At 46.5% G+C, this 17,995-nt stretch overlaps 1 protein-coding gene across 1 annotated transcript in view; it reads left to right on the plus strand.

Moving 5' to 3' along the window:
• LOC115074751 (ceramide synthase 2-like) overlaps positions 1-9,182 on the plus strand; it is a 37,821-nt gene extending 28,639 nt beyond the window's left edge. Inside the window, 1 exon segment of the mRNA XM_029574513.1 lies at positions 4,757-9,182. Within this exon segment, the coding sequence (XP_029430373.1) occupies positions 4,757-4,882 (126 nt within the window). The 3' untranslated portion in view covers positions 4,883-9,182.
• Positions 9,183-17,995: the final 8,813 nt, after the last annotated feature.

The raw sequence follows: 17,995 nt of genomic DNA on the forward strand, positions 1-17,995 counted from the left end.
TTGATTCGTGTGAACAAAACGAATCAAGCAATTAAAAAAACAAAAACCCAAATATCCTAGTATGTAGCCAGATGGACTCAGGACCAATGGGTATTGTGCTCTCCTGATAGCAGATGGGAGGCTGAGACAGATTTCAAAGCTGACGTCACCCTACATATACCCTTGCGGTAAGCTTAGCTCTTCCGAATTTCTCCGTCTCCATAGCAGATGCGGACATTATCCCAAACGAGAATAGTGTAACATTTACAACAAGAAAGAAGAAAGAAAATGTACCTTTAAGAAGAGAGCCCCGCTTCTCCTGCGGTGAAACCTAAGGGTCCCTCTCCCAGTCGAGATTTCCTGAGGTGATTTTCGATATGCCTCAGGGGTGAGCCTTGGTCCAGCAGCCGGTTCCCAGCGTGGACTTAGTCCCCAGGGTGGCTGAAAGGCAGCGGGTGCAGATTCAAGCGCAGCGGTGAAGGTATTCCCCTCTTCCTAAGCAGCTGGAGACCGCCCGGCACACGACCGGTAAGCTCCAAGACCAGGTAAGGTAGAAACCTTTACATTTAAGTCTCCGGTCTCCAAGGCTCGAATAGCCGTACCGATCTTTTCCCCAGTGAGGTTTAAAGGGCACTGATCAGGTTGAGCAGCCCTGGTTTGGCTAGGCCCCGATTCGGTGCAAGGGTCCACACACGTGGAGACCCTCCAGGGGGGGGGGGGCGCCATCTTACAAGTGGGGTCGTCGGCGCCATTTTCTCCCCTCGACTGGCGGGACAGGCCGGGCGGCCGATGCGCCTAACTTGCGCGCGTCACACGTAGAGCAGTGCGCACAACGGGCGCACAAAGTTCATAGCCCATGCGCACTCCATGCGCATAAACTCTGTGCATCCAGCACGCACAACTAAGCGCATCCGTGCGCATACCTACACGCACAGCCGAGTTTGAAGCTCTCCACGTGCACAAACAATGGCACCGCCATCCAAGAAGGCCAAGGGACACTCCCTTTGCCCAGCCTGCCACATAAGAGCCGTGCAACCTGAATTGGAATCCTTCTTATGGCAGCAGTGCGAAGAGGCCCAAGGGGAACCTAAGCATGGCCCCTTACAGCCAAGAGCGGGGTCCAGAACCACTGATGATTGTACCTCGGACCTATGTATATTCGACTTGGCACCCCCCCACAGGAAGGCACCTCTGGGGCTCCTACTATAACCCCTCCTGCGATTCAGTCACAGACTCCGGGGCGAGTCAATCAGTTATGTAGGACAACACGACAACAGTTGCCTACATCAACCACCAGGGAGGAACCAAGAGCCAGCAGGTGCCTCTGGAGGTAGACCCCCTCATGGCGTGGACAGAAATAAAACTGCAAGAGATTTTGGCCTCCCACATCACGGGAAAAGACAACGTCTCAGCGGACTAAGTCAGCAGAAGAGCCTGGACCTGGAGGAATGGTCACTGGCGAACACGGCCTTCCAGCTGATAGTAAATCGCAGGGGTCTCCCAGTCATGAATCTACTGGCAACCCGTCTCAATGCACAAGTTCCCAGGTTCTTCAGCCGCAGACGAGAACCACAATCCCAGGGAATCAACGGTCTCATCCAGAACTGGCCAGAGGAAGACCTCTTGTACGCCTTCCCACCCTGGCCACTACTGGGCAGGATCATCCACAAGATAGAGCATCGCAAGGGGCTAGTTCTACTAGACGCCCCGGACTGGCCAAGACGGCCATGGTATGCGGACATGCGAAGACTACTTGCGGGGAACCCTCTGCGCCTACCTCCACACAGGGACCTTCTCCAGCAGGGACCGATCTTCCACGAAGATCCGTCTTGATTCTCTCTTATGGTATGGCCCTTGAGAGGACAAGCCTGAAGAAGCACGGTTACTCAAAGGCCGTGATTGATACCCTGCTCCAAGCACGCAAGTTCTCCACATCCCTGTCTTACGTACGGATCTGGAGCTCCAAGATTCCCTCGATCCTGGAATTCCTACAGGACGGCATGAAGAAGGGGTTGTCTCTGAACTCCTTCAAGGTTCAAGTTGCAGCACTGACCTTCAGATCCAAAGTGGATGGTACCAGACTATCAACTCATCCAGATGTGTCCCGTTTCCTGAAAGGGATTAAACAACTCCGACCACACCTAAAGTGGCCAGTGCCTCTATGGAACTTTGATCTAGTATTAGACTTCCTAGCAGGGGATTCCTTCAGACCATCACGCGGTCTGTCACTACGTCTCCTGACCTTAAAGACGGCATTCTTGGTAGCAATAAGCTCAGGTCTGCGCATCTCCGAACGTCAAGCACTATCCTGCCGGGAACCATTCCTCAGGTTCATGCTGGGTACCATACAACTGCGTTACTGTACCATCCTTCCTACCGAAAGTGGTTTCACAGTTCCACATGAACCAAACCATATCGCTACCATCTCCAGATGAGCACAAGGACTCTGAAGACTCACGCCTCCTTCGCCATCTGAATGTCGGCAGAATCCTAGTCTGATACTTGAAAAGATTGAAACCTGTGCGCAAAACAGATCACCTGTTTATTCTTCACAGCGGGAAGAAACAAGGGGAAACGGTATCGTGGGTGACCATAGCCCGCGGATCAAAGAAGTAATCAAGGCAGCCTACATAGAGGCAGGAAAACCACTACCTCTACAGGTCAAGGCCCATTCTACAAGGGCCCAGGCAGTCTCCTGGGCGGAAACTAAGCTGCTGTCGCCAGCCGAGATCTGTCAGGTGGCGACGTGGTCCTCCCTACATACCTTCTCCAGGTTCTACCGCCTGGACGTTCAGCCCAGGGAGGATACAGCCTTCGCCGTGGCAGTACTAATTGGGCCACGGGCAGCCTCCCACCCTGTGAGGGAGTAGCTTTTGTACATCCCATTGGTCCTGAGTCCATCTGGCTACAGGCTAGGAAATGGAGAAATTACTAGTGTAGACAGATGGACTCAGCATCCCACCCACGGCTGCCCCAGAAAACAAGAACCTCGGATAACAAATCTCGAGACTTAGCAAACACGGGTAAGCCATGGCCTACCCCTAGTTCAAGACACCCACAGTTTGTCTGGTGTCGGCTTTAATTGGTTGAGTGCACTAGCGGTCTCCAGTTTAAAAAAAAAAAAATCAAAAAAAAAATCAGTTGAACCAGTTCAAGGTTAATCAAGTTTAATCAAGTATTAAGCTACATATATCCACACTGGCTTTTCGAAGAGAATACTGAAGAACTAAGCTTACTGCACAGTAGGTGCTAGCAGGAGCACACTATACCCATTGGTCCTGAGTCCATCTGTCTACACTAAGGAAAATGAAATTATCAGGTAAGTAATTTTTCCAATGGCCAAAAAAACAAAAACTAGGCTCCCCCCTCAACCTCCTGGAAAAAAGCTGGGACCAGGATCCCCCTGGCCCCCACTTAGTGGTCTGGTGGGGATCCTCCGGTGGTGTCTAGGTCGAGGCCGATGCATTGGCCGAGGCCAGAGCCCGAACACAGGCCCAACGCTGCAGTCCAGCACAGAGACCGGTTCCCGACACCAGGGCCTCAGTCAGGTCCCAAAGCCTGGGACCCGAGCTCAGGGTAGACGTCGCCACTGTGACCCGAACCATAGGCTGGATCCCATCGCTGGGGCCTCAGCCTGGACCTAGACCTGACGATGCAACCCAACCCAGAGGCCAAGTCCCAATGACGGGGCCCGACACCAGGGCTTTGGCCAGGAGGCTGGATCCTGACGCCTGGGCTGAGAGTCAGGTCCAGGCCTGGGAGCTCCATAGTGTGTTGTCTTCCATCTTCGGCTTTTCAGTGCCAAATGGTGCCATCCGGTGGGGTGAATACGCCGGAGTTAATTAGCTCCGGACGCCCTTCAATTGGCATTGAAGAGCTGAAGAAGGAAGACAGTGGACCACGGAGATCTTTGGCCTGGACACTGAAGCCTGAGTTGGCGTTGGGACCGAGGCCCTGCCATCAGCCCTGGGTCTGGGCATAGGCTCCAGCCTCCGGGTCGTTGTGGCATTGAGCCTGGGTCCGGGCCTAGGCTCAGGCGTCGAGACCCCTCCTCCATGCCAGGTTGCAGTGTTTGGGTCTGGTCCCTGTGACCCGATGCCAGGGCCTTGACAGTGTAGTGCTGGGCTTGGGCCCTGGCCTAGGCTGAGGCCCCAGTGTCGGCCTGCGGGTCAGGTCGCAGCGTCTGGCCTCGTTCCGGGCTTAGGCCCCGGCGTCAGGACCCGGACTCTGGGTCAGGTTGCGGCATCGGGCCTGGTTCCAGGACTAGACCCGGCTTTCGCCAGATACCCGACAGATCAGGTAAGTTTTGGGTTTATTTTGTTTTTCTGGGGTCTCGGCATCGGCCCATGCCTCTGACGAGACCCCAGTGTCGCGCTCTGGCCTCGGCCTAGGCCCGATGGATTTGTTTAAAATAAAACGAGCAAATAAGGTTCGTTTCATTCAGGGGGCCCCTTATTCGGTTCGGGCCCCCCCCCCCCCCCGATTGAAACAAATTATCCTTATTTGTTGTGTTTTGCATTTTCGTTATAAACAAATGTATATCCCTACTTGGTTCTCCCTGTAATCAGAAGCAGGCTGTGAGATCTTGTATGCGTAGGATGAAAGAATTAGAATTGTAAATGTAGTTATATTCCTCCCCCTTTGTGTCACGGCTCCTAAAGACATCCTGGTGAAATGCCTGACAAGAGGTCCTTAACCAGGAATGCATCAAGCTGCAGGAAATGCACATGGCCTCCAGAAGCTTCATCAGTCCTGCCATTTTGTCTCCTCTGCTCAGATGTCCGGCGATGAACGAAGTGACAAAGAGGAGGACGACTTGTCCGAGGAGAATGAAGAGCCATTCATGAAAAATGGTTCTGGGGCAGGAAAGCGCCGGATTGTGAACGGACAGCATGACCATTAACCCCACCTCACCCCTGCACCGTGGCCTTAACCGATGCACACAAGCTGCCATTAACACGCCGTGCCTGTCCAAGTGATCGCTACACCATTAGAAGAGCCCTGGGGAGCAACTGCTTGACCTGAGAAAATGTGTTAATTCTCCTTAACCCCCCCCCCCCCCCCCCCCCCCCCAACCAGCCAACTGGTACATAAATGTATCTTCAGTATGTGTGAGTACACAGAGAGTAGCCTGGATGGGAGGATGTGGTGATAAAATGTATATTATGTATCTCTGCACACCCCTGCAATAATGTCTCAGGACAGTGCGCCTGATCTTTTGCTTGCCTTCTCCTCATCTGCCCTGCTATTATTCTGACCCACATTTATGACCTGTTCCTCTCCCTGAACTAGTCACCAGTTCCCCATCCTTGTTGGTGTACCATTCCTGCATGTACTCTGTAAAGCACTGGCTGGGTTGCAAGCATTTGAAACCACAGCGCCATCTGTTGACAATGCCGTTCACTGCAGGGTGGGAGGAGGAAAATGGGGACCACTCACTCAAAACCAGTCGCATTTAAAAACAATTTAAACACAATTAATGTGACCTGAGAAAGTGGCTTGGGAAACCTAGCCTTGCTTGTGGAACTATAAAATCCAGTCGGTCTAATTGCGTTTTCTCCCTGATTCCATGTTGTCATGCTCGTGACCACCAGCGCTGGCATTGACATAGCATTCTGGGGCATGAGGAAAAGGAGAGTTAAGAGGAAAACCAAGAGCCCATTTGTCTCTTTTTTTTTTTTCCAGTGTGAGTTGCTGCCTTCCTCACCAGCAGGTCACAGGCTATAGCTTACTAGTGAGAATTAATTCCACCTGCAGTCTCCCTGAAACAACTGGATATTTTATTTCAGGCAAATTCTATGCGTCTTAAACACCAACTATACATTGTATGTACCATCCATTTTTACCGTAAGTGCACTAAACTTATTAATATATATATACATACAATGGTTATGAAATCTTAGCTAGGAAACTAATTGGGCTATTCTAGGTCACATGACTGAGAATAGATTTCCCCGGTTCCCTCAGGATGATGTCATTACATGTACAGGAGCAGGCAATAGTCAATGTGATGCCACCATCATTTTAAATTTTAGAGCAGAAAAACAGCAGCCCCAAAGGAGAGGAACCAGTGATTATGGAGAGCAGTATTCCTCACTCTTCCTGTGCGGCCACTCTGGGGAGCAGTACAGTTATGCCTTAAGACTCTGTGGCAAATTGTATTTTTGCCATTATAATGCTGAAAGGTTAATACTGCCGGCATGCCGAATTTGCCCCAGGGCAGTTTGCTGCAGCCACGGTTACCAGATGACGCCATGTCCTCTAGAACAAGCTGAGGACAGACCTGGTTTTGCAGGCGTGGAGATGTAACCCTGTGTCCAACGGGGTAAAACCAGGACAGGCTCAGCAGGGTGGATTAATTTAAATCGCAAAGCCAAAAGCTTTAATTATAATCATTGATTTTAATAATTTTTAATTTTTATTTTTTTATAAGGATCCTTGTTGATTGTCATAGCCATCAAAACATTATTTACAGTTACCCAGCTTTTTCATTAGATTTGCAGTATTTTTTTCCTACCTAGAAGGTATCTTCTAACTACTTTTTTTAAAGCAAAGCTATAGCTTAATATTTTCAGATTTAATTATACAGACATTAGACAATTGTGAATGGTATGCTATTGATTAATAATTAACTTTTTTATTTGCTCCCAGCTGTCCTAGTATAGTATCTGAAATTTAATTACACATACAATACCATTTAAAATTGTACTTTTTATTAAACAAAACAACCTTAGATGATTGATTTTGTTTGCATTTCTATCTGTGCACCACTGCAAGGAGACATGGTCAGACCATCCAGAAACTAGAGCTGGTAATTACTGGGAGCTGCTATGTAGAGTCCTAAATAACCTGAATTGCAGAGGAAAAAGCTAGAATTAGGAGCTCACAGTTGTCTTGTGCTGGTAGCATCTACTTACCTGAGAACCAAGCCCACTCTCAGTACCTGCAATCATTTTATGTGCCAATCCATCACATCTGGTAACAGAGTCCCCTACAAGGTCCGATGTCAACCTTCAACCTCTGACTCTTCAAATGGACTCATTACATTTAAAGTTTCAGTAATTACCATATTATTGGGCCTTAACATTTTGCACTAAATGCAGATTGTGTATTAAAGTTTATTTTTAAAAAGAAAGCTTTACACTAATTAAAAAAAAAAGTCTGGGTTTTTTTTTTTTTTTGTTTCTGATGGATTTTTATTCCACCCTATGCCTCAGCCTGTTCTGGGGGATGTGGTATCCCCTGGTAACTCGAGCTGTGGATCAGCTGAAATCCTGTGAGGACGCTGCAGCGTGCGAGCAGTTAGGAGCTGCCAACACTGTGTGTCTGTGCCAAATATGTTCTATAAATGTCCATGTTTCTCAAACCATAACATACATGTGAAATCGTTGTGTACGTTTATAAAGATGTCTATTAGGAGAGCTCGGCTCATTTGGTAGTGTAATATTTAAGGCTGCTGCTGCACTGGTCAGATCTCATTGGCCAATCACACTGACATGCTGTGCTCTCTCTTTATCGGCCCTTCCTATTACCATAAACCTGGGTGAGAGCCCCAGGTATCAAGGTATTCGTTCCAGTAATGAAATTTGCTAGAAACTCATGGAATCCGTGCTGCAGAAGTAAAGGACCAGCACTGCAGGATTCTTAGCAGCGAGAATGCGAGGGCTTCAGCTAACGATAAAGCAGGGTTTCTTTGTTCTAATGAGAGACCACTGTATTTCTGTGGCCTCTGCTCTGTCACCGTGACAGGAGTATGACATTCCAGCTTTCAGCAGGATTTTCTCCACCATTTCTGGATTCTGTTGCCTGCCCTTCCAGTTTGGTAAGGGAATGCAGGTCCAATGCACCTGCTGAGCTCAGAAGCAAGAGTTAGGAATGCTGAGGTGACCCAGCAGCTCTGTCCGAACAGGGTTGCTACAAAGAACTAATCACTTACCAGTCAATAAAGAAAGCAAGTGAAAAAGATGATTTATGCAGAAGGTAGCTTGGATAGGATGCTCTGGTCTGTCACCTTTGCTGTGTGATTAGCACTTATCCAGAACAATGCCCCATTTATCAATCTGGAATCCCAGTCTCTCGGTCTGCATCGCTCTTTGGTCTAGTCATGCCTGCAGATATATCACATCTGGGATCTAAACTGCTTAGAATTGCTCCCGTCTGGGATCTCCACCACCTAGTCTAGACGGGCCTAATTCTTTTCATTTCTCACTGTGATGATGCTTGAATAACTCCTAATATTTGGGACTAATGATGTCCACTCTATATGTACTGACAGTCATATAGCCTTTATAGCTCCCTTCTGTGTGATCCACCACATCTATGTGACTCCACTATCCACATTTCGAGTCACCTCAGAATCTGCTGGTAGCCATCCCTTTATTGGGCTTGGTGAGCAAGGGTGCAACCCGTGAGGATCCATGATCCTTCTGAGCTGGGGGAAAAACAGTCAGGTGTTTGAATTTAGAGAGGAACAAGAGAGCAAAGCGGTCAGCGTGAGAGACGTGACAAAATACGTAGCAGACAACTCATTTCAAGGGCATGAACATGGAAAGGACGTGTCCCCATTAACAGAGAACTCTTCTCTTCACTTATTTCTCTGCTCATGCATGGACCATTGTTCTGTTCACCAGGTAAATAAGAGTAAACAGAACTTGTAAGCTTGTGCCAGAGTCAGCAGAAAGTTTAGATAAGCGTGAACTTTTAAATGCTGCAGATTTACCCTTGCCAGCCTTGTATGTTACATTTTGTTCTGGCGAAAAGGATTCCTTCAAACCAGCTGAAGGATGTGGCAGAGCTGATCTTGTTTACTAAAGTATTTGTATTGTTTTGTACATTTTAAAGTGAGGCGCTAAGCTGTTGTTTGTGTGCTAATAACCTTTGTTGTGCCTTCTTGTAACCTTTAGATGCAGAAGGCTTTTGTCAAATGTATGCCGTCACATACAGTAGGTTACAATTTTCTTTGTAGATGTTAGAAAAGCTGATTCATTTTCAAGTATTATTCCAGTTACGTTGTATGTAGAAGACATTACCTGCAACATGCATTGTATGATTTCATGTTTCTTGTTTTTATACTAAAAATAAAACAAGTTCTTTGCTTTGGGAAACACACTACTGGATATACACTTGAGAAGAAAAATGCCATAATAAGATTTTATTGTAACTACTTGAGAACTACCTATAATAAAACTAAGAGAAAATGGTTACTTGTTTGTTACTATCAGTTCTTGGCTTTGTGTTTGTCCAGATCTAGCCGTTCACAAATACACATACAGGGGCAGGGTGAGGCAGCCAGCATTACGGTGCAAGACAGTCTTAAGAAGGAGGTTAGTGATGAGGCCATGCTTTCAGTTCATCCAGATTCAGGACTCGGAAAGATTTCCATCAAGAAGTTGGTAGTTGACCTTGGCACACAAAGGTGGTCGTATCCCAAAGCCCTGCATGTTTCAGGAAACCTGACTAAACCTCCTTCACGTGGCTTTTTAGACAAGGCCCCCCTGTTTGGGATCGCCGAATAGGTTACCAGCTTCATTGCAATAGGCATAGCCCTAACCATTGTTTTGTGGGGAGGCAGCTGTGCTCTCCAGGCTTCACCAAGATCTGGAACGGAGCTGCAGGCAGAAAACCAAAAGCATTTACTCATTCCACTGTTTCGTTTCAGTGGCTTCAAAACTAAAAGAGAAAGTTGGGGACCTAAGAGAGAAGAAAAGGAGGCCAGAAATACTACATATCTCTACTGCAGTGTGGACACATTAGGGAAAACCAGAGAAAGAAATAGCTTTATCCCTACTGCACAGTTTGTATCATCCTAACTCTTATAAGCAGCACTGCAGAGAAGTGGAATATTCCTTCCACAAACATCTCCTTTCCAACACTATGGAGCCTTGTTCTCCATGCCAATCCTAGGATAGTATGACATCTTGACATCTGTAAACTGCACTGCACACTATCCAAAGTGAGCATCTGGCTACGACCCCTGACAGCTCATTACGGAAGTGACAGCACATAGAGACCTATTACATTACAGGTACATGGGGTGTAGCATCCACAAAGGCATGAGCACATCTGGACACATACGAATAATGGGATGTCTGTAGAAGAGCAGAGAAGCGTGATTACCTGAATGTGGACGTGTATGTGGTGTGATAGCAATTTAGTGCCATTTCCTAGCTCAGGGCCAGTCCCAGCCACTCCTTCAGAGTGATTCTTGGCCTCGCTGTGGCTTCCCTCCCGTCTCCTTGCTCTGATGCTGAGATTTGAGGGTCTGCCTTGTCTAAGCCGTGTCTGGGTGGTTAGGATGCAGCTTCCATTTCCTCATAATTGATCCAACAGTGCTAAATGGGATATCCAAGCACTTGGATATTATTTTGTAGCTTTTTCCTTTCGTGTGCATGTCTATATCTTTAATTTCCTTAGAATCTCCATTTTCATAGCTTTCTTTCAGATTCACAGTCTGACTTATGGTACTAGAATTAGGTTGTCTTTTATCCAGAAAAGCTGATTTTTTATTTTTTTTTAATGATTTACAGGTAGAGACCAATTGTTAGGGCAATATCTTTCATCTGTGTAAACTTGGAGCTTCCACAGCACAGGGGTTGAATAATTATGCAAGCAGCATTTTTCAGTTTTTAATTTTATTTTACAAAAAAATAGAGAACAAATTAATTGTGACTTTGAATATTTACTTTAAGAGCATACTGGTTTGCAATAAAATGCTGTCTGGAACAATCTGTGTCAGTGTCATTTGTAATTCACACATCTGCTGCCTTTTTAGGGGATTGAATACTTTTGCAAGCCACTGTATCTTTGAGATCCTTACCGTCCTGGGGAGCCATAGTGCCATGGACATGTAATAGACCAGTTGAAAGATGAAAAGGGTTTGCATGCATGCAGAATCTGTGTGGAATCGAAGTGTGAGTTTAAGAAAAAGCCTGAGGAAAGATGAGAATGTGAGAAAGATAAGGATAGATTAAGAGAGTGTATGAATGCTGTAAGGGTTCGAGCAGGCTGCAGCTGGTTTTCAAAAGTGAATAGTGCAGAAGGAAACTGGCTGTTTAAAAGCAACTTTTGCATGTTAAAAGTTAAGCCACTATTAAGTAGAGACCTTCCTTTTTGTTTTTTATTTTTTGCTAGGAATTTATCAGGGTTTATTATGACTAAAACAAATACAGGAGAAAATCAGTGGGGAAAAAATGACTCAGTTTTTCTGGTTAATATCAAAGTTTATTTTGGTGAACGGAAGCCAGGACAGTAAAACAATTAGTAAGCAGATTCTCCCACCCACTCAGCACCATCCCTTGCCTAACATGTCCCTCCCATTCTCCACCCCCTCATCATTACTGGTGGTGGCGCCAGGCTTGCTGCGCCTCCCAGGGAGCCTGCTGGAAAGTGCTCCTGGTGCAGGGGGAACCAGCTTCAAACGCTGCATCTGTGCCACCCGCCAGCAGTCCCTTTGCTTGGTGGGGGCAGGGAGGCAGGACTCGACAGGCTGCATCAGTGGCACTGGAGGGCAAATGCTTTTACAGGTGGGGGGCTGGGCCTTGCGATGCAACATGCGCGTCGATCTGCACTGGCAGGAGTCCGCGAAACGCTGCATCTGCAGTGCTTCAGCTGCTCGTGAATCGGCCTCAAATTAGAGTGAAAATCAGCTTAAACTGAAAATGAAGGATCCTAGCAATATTATAGGTAAAAGAGGATTTGTTCAAGCGAGCATGTTCATTTCCCAACAAGCATTAAAAAATGTTTAAAAAGGTCAACGTTGGAAGCAGCTCTGTGGTGCAAGATCTTTGCAGTTGTATCCCCCCTTGAAGGAGCTGCTGGGCCTGGATCATGCACAATGCCCAGGAAGGGGAAAAAAAAGGAGCTGCCACTACCAGCTTCATGCTGAGGCCCTTGGAGAAATGCCCTTCTAGCCCCAGGGCACCTCTGCTGTTCATCTGGCAAAGGCTGGGGGTGGAAATAGCTTTAGAAAACTTAAGTGCCAGTCAGACCCTTGGAGAAGGCAGGGAAAATGTTTTCCTTAATTGTTTCTTGCTTTTCCTTTTTTTTTTTGGTGCTGCTAGTCTGCTTATTTTCTTTGGCTTTTTTTTTTTTTACATTTTTTTGTTCTTTTTTAAATTTAGGTTTTCAAACACTTCTTTTCCTTTATTTTTAGCTTTTCTGCATTTTAGGCAGCAGTTGCCCTGGCTGCCTGTACTTTTCCAATCCAGCACCACGGGAGGTGGGGAATTGCCAAGACATCTACCCTATAAAGTAAGAGGCAGCTGTGCGCCAGGGCCGGATTACACCATTCTTGAGCAGGAGTAAATATATTTGGGTTTATGGGCAGAGTGGAGCAGCTTTGGTGCTTACTGCAGGCTCCAACTACCTTTTTTTTTTAGGCCATGATGAATTTGTTTTCGTATGTCCATCATAGCTGCTGTTCAAAACAGGTGCTACGGGGTAGATTCCATTATTCTTTGCCCACATGCCAAAAAGAAAAGGGGTGAGACAAATGATTTGTCTAAATCCACATAGTAAGTCAGTGACAGGGCTGAGAGTAGAAGTCAGGCACAAGCAGATAAAGTGACAGTCCCAAGGATACAGAAAGGCAGCAGCAGAGCTGGGACTGAGGGCCAGAAAGACACACAAAGTCAGTGACAGAGCTAGGATTAGCACTGAGGCACAGGACTTGTCCAACGTCACAGACAGTCATGGGAAGGGAATATTGAAGGTGTCTAATTTTCAGGTCTGTTCCTGTATTAAAATCCCAGCACATGCAAGAATGTATTCCAGCTGTTTGTGTATGCTGCAACCGCTTGACAGTATAACAAAAACTGAAGCAAATCCCCTTTCTAAAGCTCCTGCAGCTGATTGGCATGAGGACATGCACTCCATGCTTAGTTGGGTTATTTATTTATTTTTATTTTATTTTAAAAGATTTTATATAACCGCAAAATGGTCAGGGTCTGGCCGTCCAGGCGGTTTACAATAACACATACATAATTTAAAAAACAAACAGTATACATTCATTCATAGATAAAGCAGTACAAATTAATAATTAGTGCCCTAACAGAATAAAATTCTAACAGTATAGGTTCTTCATAACTTGAGAAATTTTAACGTGTCGAACGGAAGACTGTAGTGAGACATTTTTCAATCAAAAAATTGGCGTGTAGCTGCAGATAATGAATAAAAAGGTTATTAACAATTGATATATAAAACTGATTGGGTATGTACAACAGGATTAATCAGTTAACTGGGGTTGTAAGCACACTTAAAAAAGATATGTTTTGTATTAATCTGATATTTTCTGGAATAGAGTAATTGGTCAGTTTTTGGATAAGGCACTTGAAACTTTCCTGGCACTAAAAAAAAAAAAGGCAACAGAAGAAGTAGAGCCACTCAGGAAAGCGAACTAGATCAAATGTGTCCTGTAAAGATGCTGTGGAGGGCTGTCAGCGCAGACAGGATCTTGGGGCCAGAACTGATGCTCCAGTCTCGGAGATCTGCTTTAATATTGTACAGAGATGAATAATGCCCCTTCCCAAGCATTGTTGTCAGATACTTTGTTCACAGCAGCCAGTGAATTATTCAGACCTCTGCACATTAGTGTTACATGGTCTAGTGATGTAAGATAGGGGTTTTCTGTACATCCATTATCTGTGACTAGGGCACACACTCTATACTATTTTAAATCACGGCTGATGGAAGATCTTTGATAAGTTATGACCAGCAGATGAGATCACCTCTCACTTCTAGGAATTAAAAAAGAGCTAAGGTTAAGTAACTGCGGCCAAGGTTTTCGAGCACTGCCACGGTTGCAGGACTCGGTGCCAGATTGGTGCTGAGAATGCCAGTGCTAGCTGCACAAGGACCACGTGCATCAGTGCTGCTCCCACCGTGAGCAAGCAGGGTCTTTACAGCCGTCATGGGTGGGCATCAACCACTGGCAAAAAGAACCAGCTCCTTCCAAGAGACGGTCACTCCCTTCCAAATACAAGCTCTTTAGGAGGAGATAAGTTGCTGTCCTTTGAATGGGAAACAGATGTAATGATCACACCACAACCCAACTGAGAGATGGCAATCCCTTCTGTGCTGCATCATCTTTGTTCTAAATATGGCACAAGAAAAAGATGAAAAACTGACTACAGCCATGGGATTTTGGGCCATGGCCAGCTAAGAAACAGCGAATGGGAAAATCAAATTCCTTTTAAAAGGCTAAAAGCTTTCTCCCTGGGCCTCTGCCAGATGTGGTCAGTCAGGACAGCAGCTCATAAAATGCTCAGGTGCCATGCTGGCTATGCTGGGTGTAAGGCCAGGCTTTGGGTGGGAAGTGGCAATTCTCCAAAGCTTGCTGATTTAGCAATAAAAGTGGGCGAGTGGTCTGGCACATGATGCACAAATGAAAGGAGCATTGTTTCCACACTTTTGTCAGCTCCTGCCGTATGCAGCAGAGGCAATGTCACCACATGACTCCGCGCTACAAGGGCATAACCAGCCCATCCTGCATTCTTCTCCCACTGCAGGCCTGAAGCTGTAGTTCCTGCTTTTCTTTGGGGCATGAGAATTAGCAACTGTTCCTTCACTGAGTGTAAAAGCAAGATTGGATCAGCCAGGACACAAGACCTGGAGCTCATTGGTACCGTGCTGCCGCCGGCAGATGTAGCATTGAAAATAAACATTTTCTGGTACAGCTGTTGACACGAAAAACGGTAAGAGAGAAGCAGGAAGGAACCCTCTAACTACTGAAAACAGAAACAAGCTGCAAAGCTTTGGAAAATTATAACTGATTCTGCTGCCCTTCTCCATCATGCAAGGATAATCCAAGCCTCTTTTTTCTCTCTCGTCTTACTCTAATCTGGTGCACTTTGGGTTTTTCAAAAACCAGGTCTGGATAAAGGAAACTTGGGTCTTACCTGCTAATTTTCATTCCTGGAATACCACAATCAGTCCAGACAAGTTGGTTTTGCATCCCTACCAGCAGATAGAGGCAGAGAACAAAGAAGCCTTTCAGGCACTGCTACATAGCAGAGGTAGCACCTGCAGTCCCTCACCATTGACCTGTACCCAAGCCAATGTATAGCCACAAATCAACTCAACTTACAACTTCCCATCCTACATTGAGCATAGATTCCCGGGTTGGAGGCCCCTGAATTGGAGCCCTCACATCTAAGGACAGAAAAACTCTTTTCAGTCCAAAGATTTCAACTATATACAAAACTAAGCTTTGCTCTAAGGCACCAACTCCAACAATATAGTCTTTTGGTATCCCGGGGATGGATCTCTGGACTGATCGGTGGTATTTCAGGATGAAAGTTAGCAACTAAGAACCAATTTTCCTTTCCTGTTCATAACCCCGATCAGTCCAGACAATTGAGATGTACCCAAGCTCCCCTACACTGAACCTCTGAAATCCTTCTGGCTGAAAGACCTACTCATAGAACACTCTCACCAAAACTCACCTCCTCTGGCACGCGCACATCTATAACCAATAATGCCTGGTGAAAGTGTGAAGGGATGACCAGATGGTTGCTCTACAAGTCTCCTGTGGAGACACCAACAGATACTCCACCCATCAAGTTGCCTGCGCTCCAGTCAAATGTGCCCGCAATCCCTATGGGACTGTCTAATCCTTACAGAGATGGAGACTTTTTTTCAGCCTGTCAACCAACTTTAGAAGCTTTAGTTTCTTTCTTTGCACCTATGAACAAGGCAAAAAAAGATGATCTGATTGCCAGAAACTATTAGTGACTTTAAGATACCGCCACAGAGTCCAACAAACATCCAGGAAGTGCAGTTCCCTCTCATGCTGTCCCTCCCCAGCCAAACTCAGAAAAGCGAGAAGCTCTACTGTCTGGCTGAGCTGGAATGATGAAACAACCTTCGGCAAAAATGAGGGTACCGTCCGCAAAGACACACCACATTCCAAATTTCACAGGAACGAGCCTAAACCTCTGAAATCCTTCTGGCTGAACAAATTGCTATCAGAAAAATTGCTTTCAAAGTGAGGTCCTTCAATGATGCCCTCTGCAAAGGCTCAAATGGAGGATTGCAACACCAAATTTAAGTTCCAAGAAGGACACATCCTTCACAGCGGGGGTTGCAGATGCTTGGCCCCCTTGAGAAATTGTATGATATCCAGATGAGTCGACAAAGGCCTTCCTTGCATCTTCCCACGAAAGCAGCCCAAGGCTGACACCTGCATTCAAAGCAAATTATAGGCAAGACCCTTAGTCAAACCCTACTGCAAAAAGGTCAAGATGTGTGGAGTATCCACTTGTAATGGATCCAGGCCCTCTTCTATATACCAGGACTCAAACACTCTCCACAACCTGCCACAAACTAGCAACATGGCAGGTCTCCGTGCCTGAAGCAATGTAGCAATAATCGACTCAGAGTACCCTTATGATCTTAAACGTCTCCTCTCAAAAGCCAAGCCGTGAGACAAAAGTGATTCTCCCATTGAGAAGATAGGTCCTTGTCTGAGCAGACCTTGAAAATGAGCCAACCTGATGGGCCCATCCACGGCAAGATGAATCAGATCTGCAAACCAAGGACACCTTGGTCACTCTGGCACCACCAACACCACCCTGCCTGGATGTCGCTCTATGCGCCATAATACTTGACCTACAAGAGGCCATGGAGGAAACACGTATAGCAGAATCCCTGTTGGCCACAGAAGAACCAGAGTGTCGATCCCTTTGGCCCCTGATTTTCTTCTGGGACTGAAGAATCTAGTCACTTTGGCACTGCTGTGCGATGCCATCAAATCCAGTTGGGGGATTGCCCCACCTGGTCCGGATGAGGTCAAGGCCTCCATCGACAACTCCCATTCCCCCCGAATTCAACTGCTGCCTGCTGAAATAAGCTGCCTGTACATTGTCCATTCCTGTAACATGTGATGCTGCTATCCCTTGTAGGTACTGCTCCACTCAGACAAATAATTTCTGGGCCTCCAGAGCCACTCCTTGACTCTTTGTCTCGCCTTGATTGATAGATATATGCCACCGCTGTTGCATTGTCCGAGAATACTCTCACCATTCATCCCTGAACCTGAGGAAGGAACACCCTCAATGCTCTGCGAACTGCTCTCTTTTCCAATTGATAGACCAGGACACTTCCACTGGTGACCACAGCCCTTGGACTATCCTCCCTTGACAGACAGCCCCCCAACCTGAGGCTGGCATCTGTGGTTACCCACAACCCAATTTGGAACCTCCGGATCCACTCCCTTCTCCAAATTGGGTTGTGACAGCCACCACGAGAGACTGGATCTGGAGGCCTCCTGCAGCGGTAAGGGCAGATGAAATTCCTCCTCTGACAGATCCCAACAGGACAAAAGCACCCTCTGAAGCGGACACATATGAGCAAAGGCCCATGGTCCTAATCTAGCATAGATATCACAGAATCCAGAACCTGCAGGTAATCCCAGGCCTTGGGCACCAGCGTATGTAATAGTCGGACGACCTGCGACTGCAACGTCAGAATCCTTTCTGACATAAGAAACACCTTGCCCAGCCGTGTGTCGAATCTTGCCACCAAATACTCCGACTAGCTCTGAGCCAGATGACTCTTTGCTAAGTTCACAACCCAGCCCAGAGAAGGTAACATCTCCAGCACTCTTTGAACCGAACAGCAACATTCTACTTCCGATTTCACCCAGATAAGCCAGTCGTCCAGATAAGGGTGAACCAGCACCCCTTCCTTTTGCAGCATAGCTGCCACCACGACCATCACCTTCGTGAAAGTTCGTGGAGCTGTTGCTAAACCGAAACTGGAAATGCTGCCCCAGCACCATGAAGTAAAGTAACGTCTGATGCTCTGTGCATATGGGGATGTGTAGATAGGCCTCCCATTAAATCCAATGAGGCCAGAAATTTCCCTTGACGAACCGCAGCTATCAATGTTCGCAATGTCTCCATATGGAACTGTGGAACCCACGGCGCCTCATTGTTTATTATTATGTTTATTATTGCCTGATTAATCTCAATTAATTACAGTTGTAAAGCAAAGCAACGTACAAACAAAGTCAATTAAG

The sequence above is a fragment of the Rhinatrema bivittatum genome, chromosome 13, assembly GCF_901001135.1.
Source record: "Rhinatrema bivittatum chromosome 13, aRhiBiv1.1, whole genome shotgun sequence".
Classification (NCBI taxonomy): Eukaryota; Metazoa; Chordata; class Amphibia; order Gymnophiona; family Rhinatrematidae; genus Rhinatrema; species Rhinatrema bivittatum.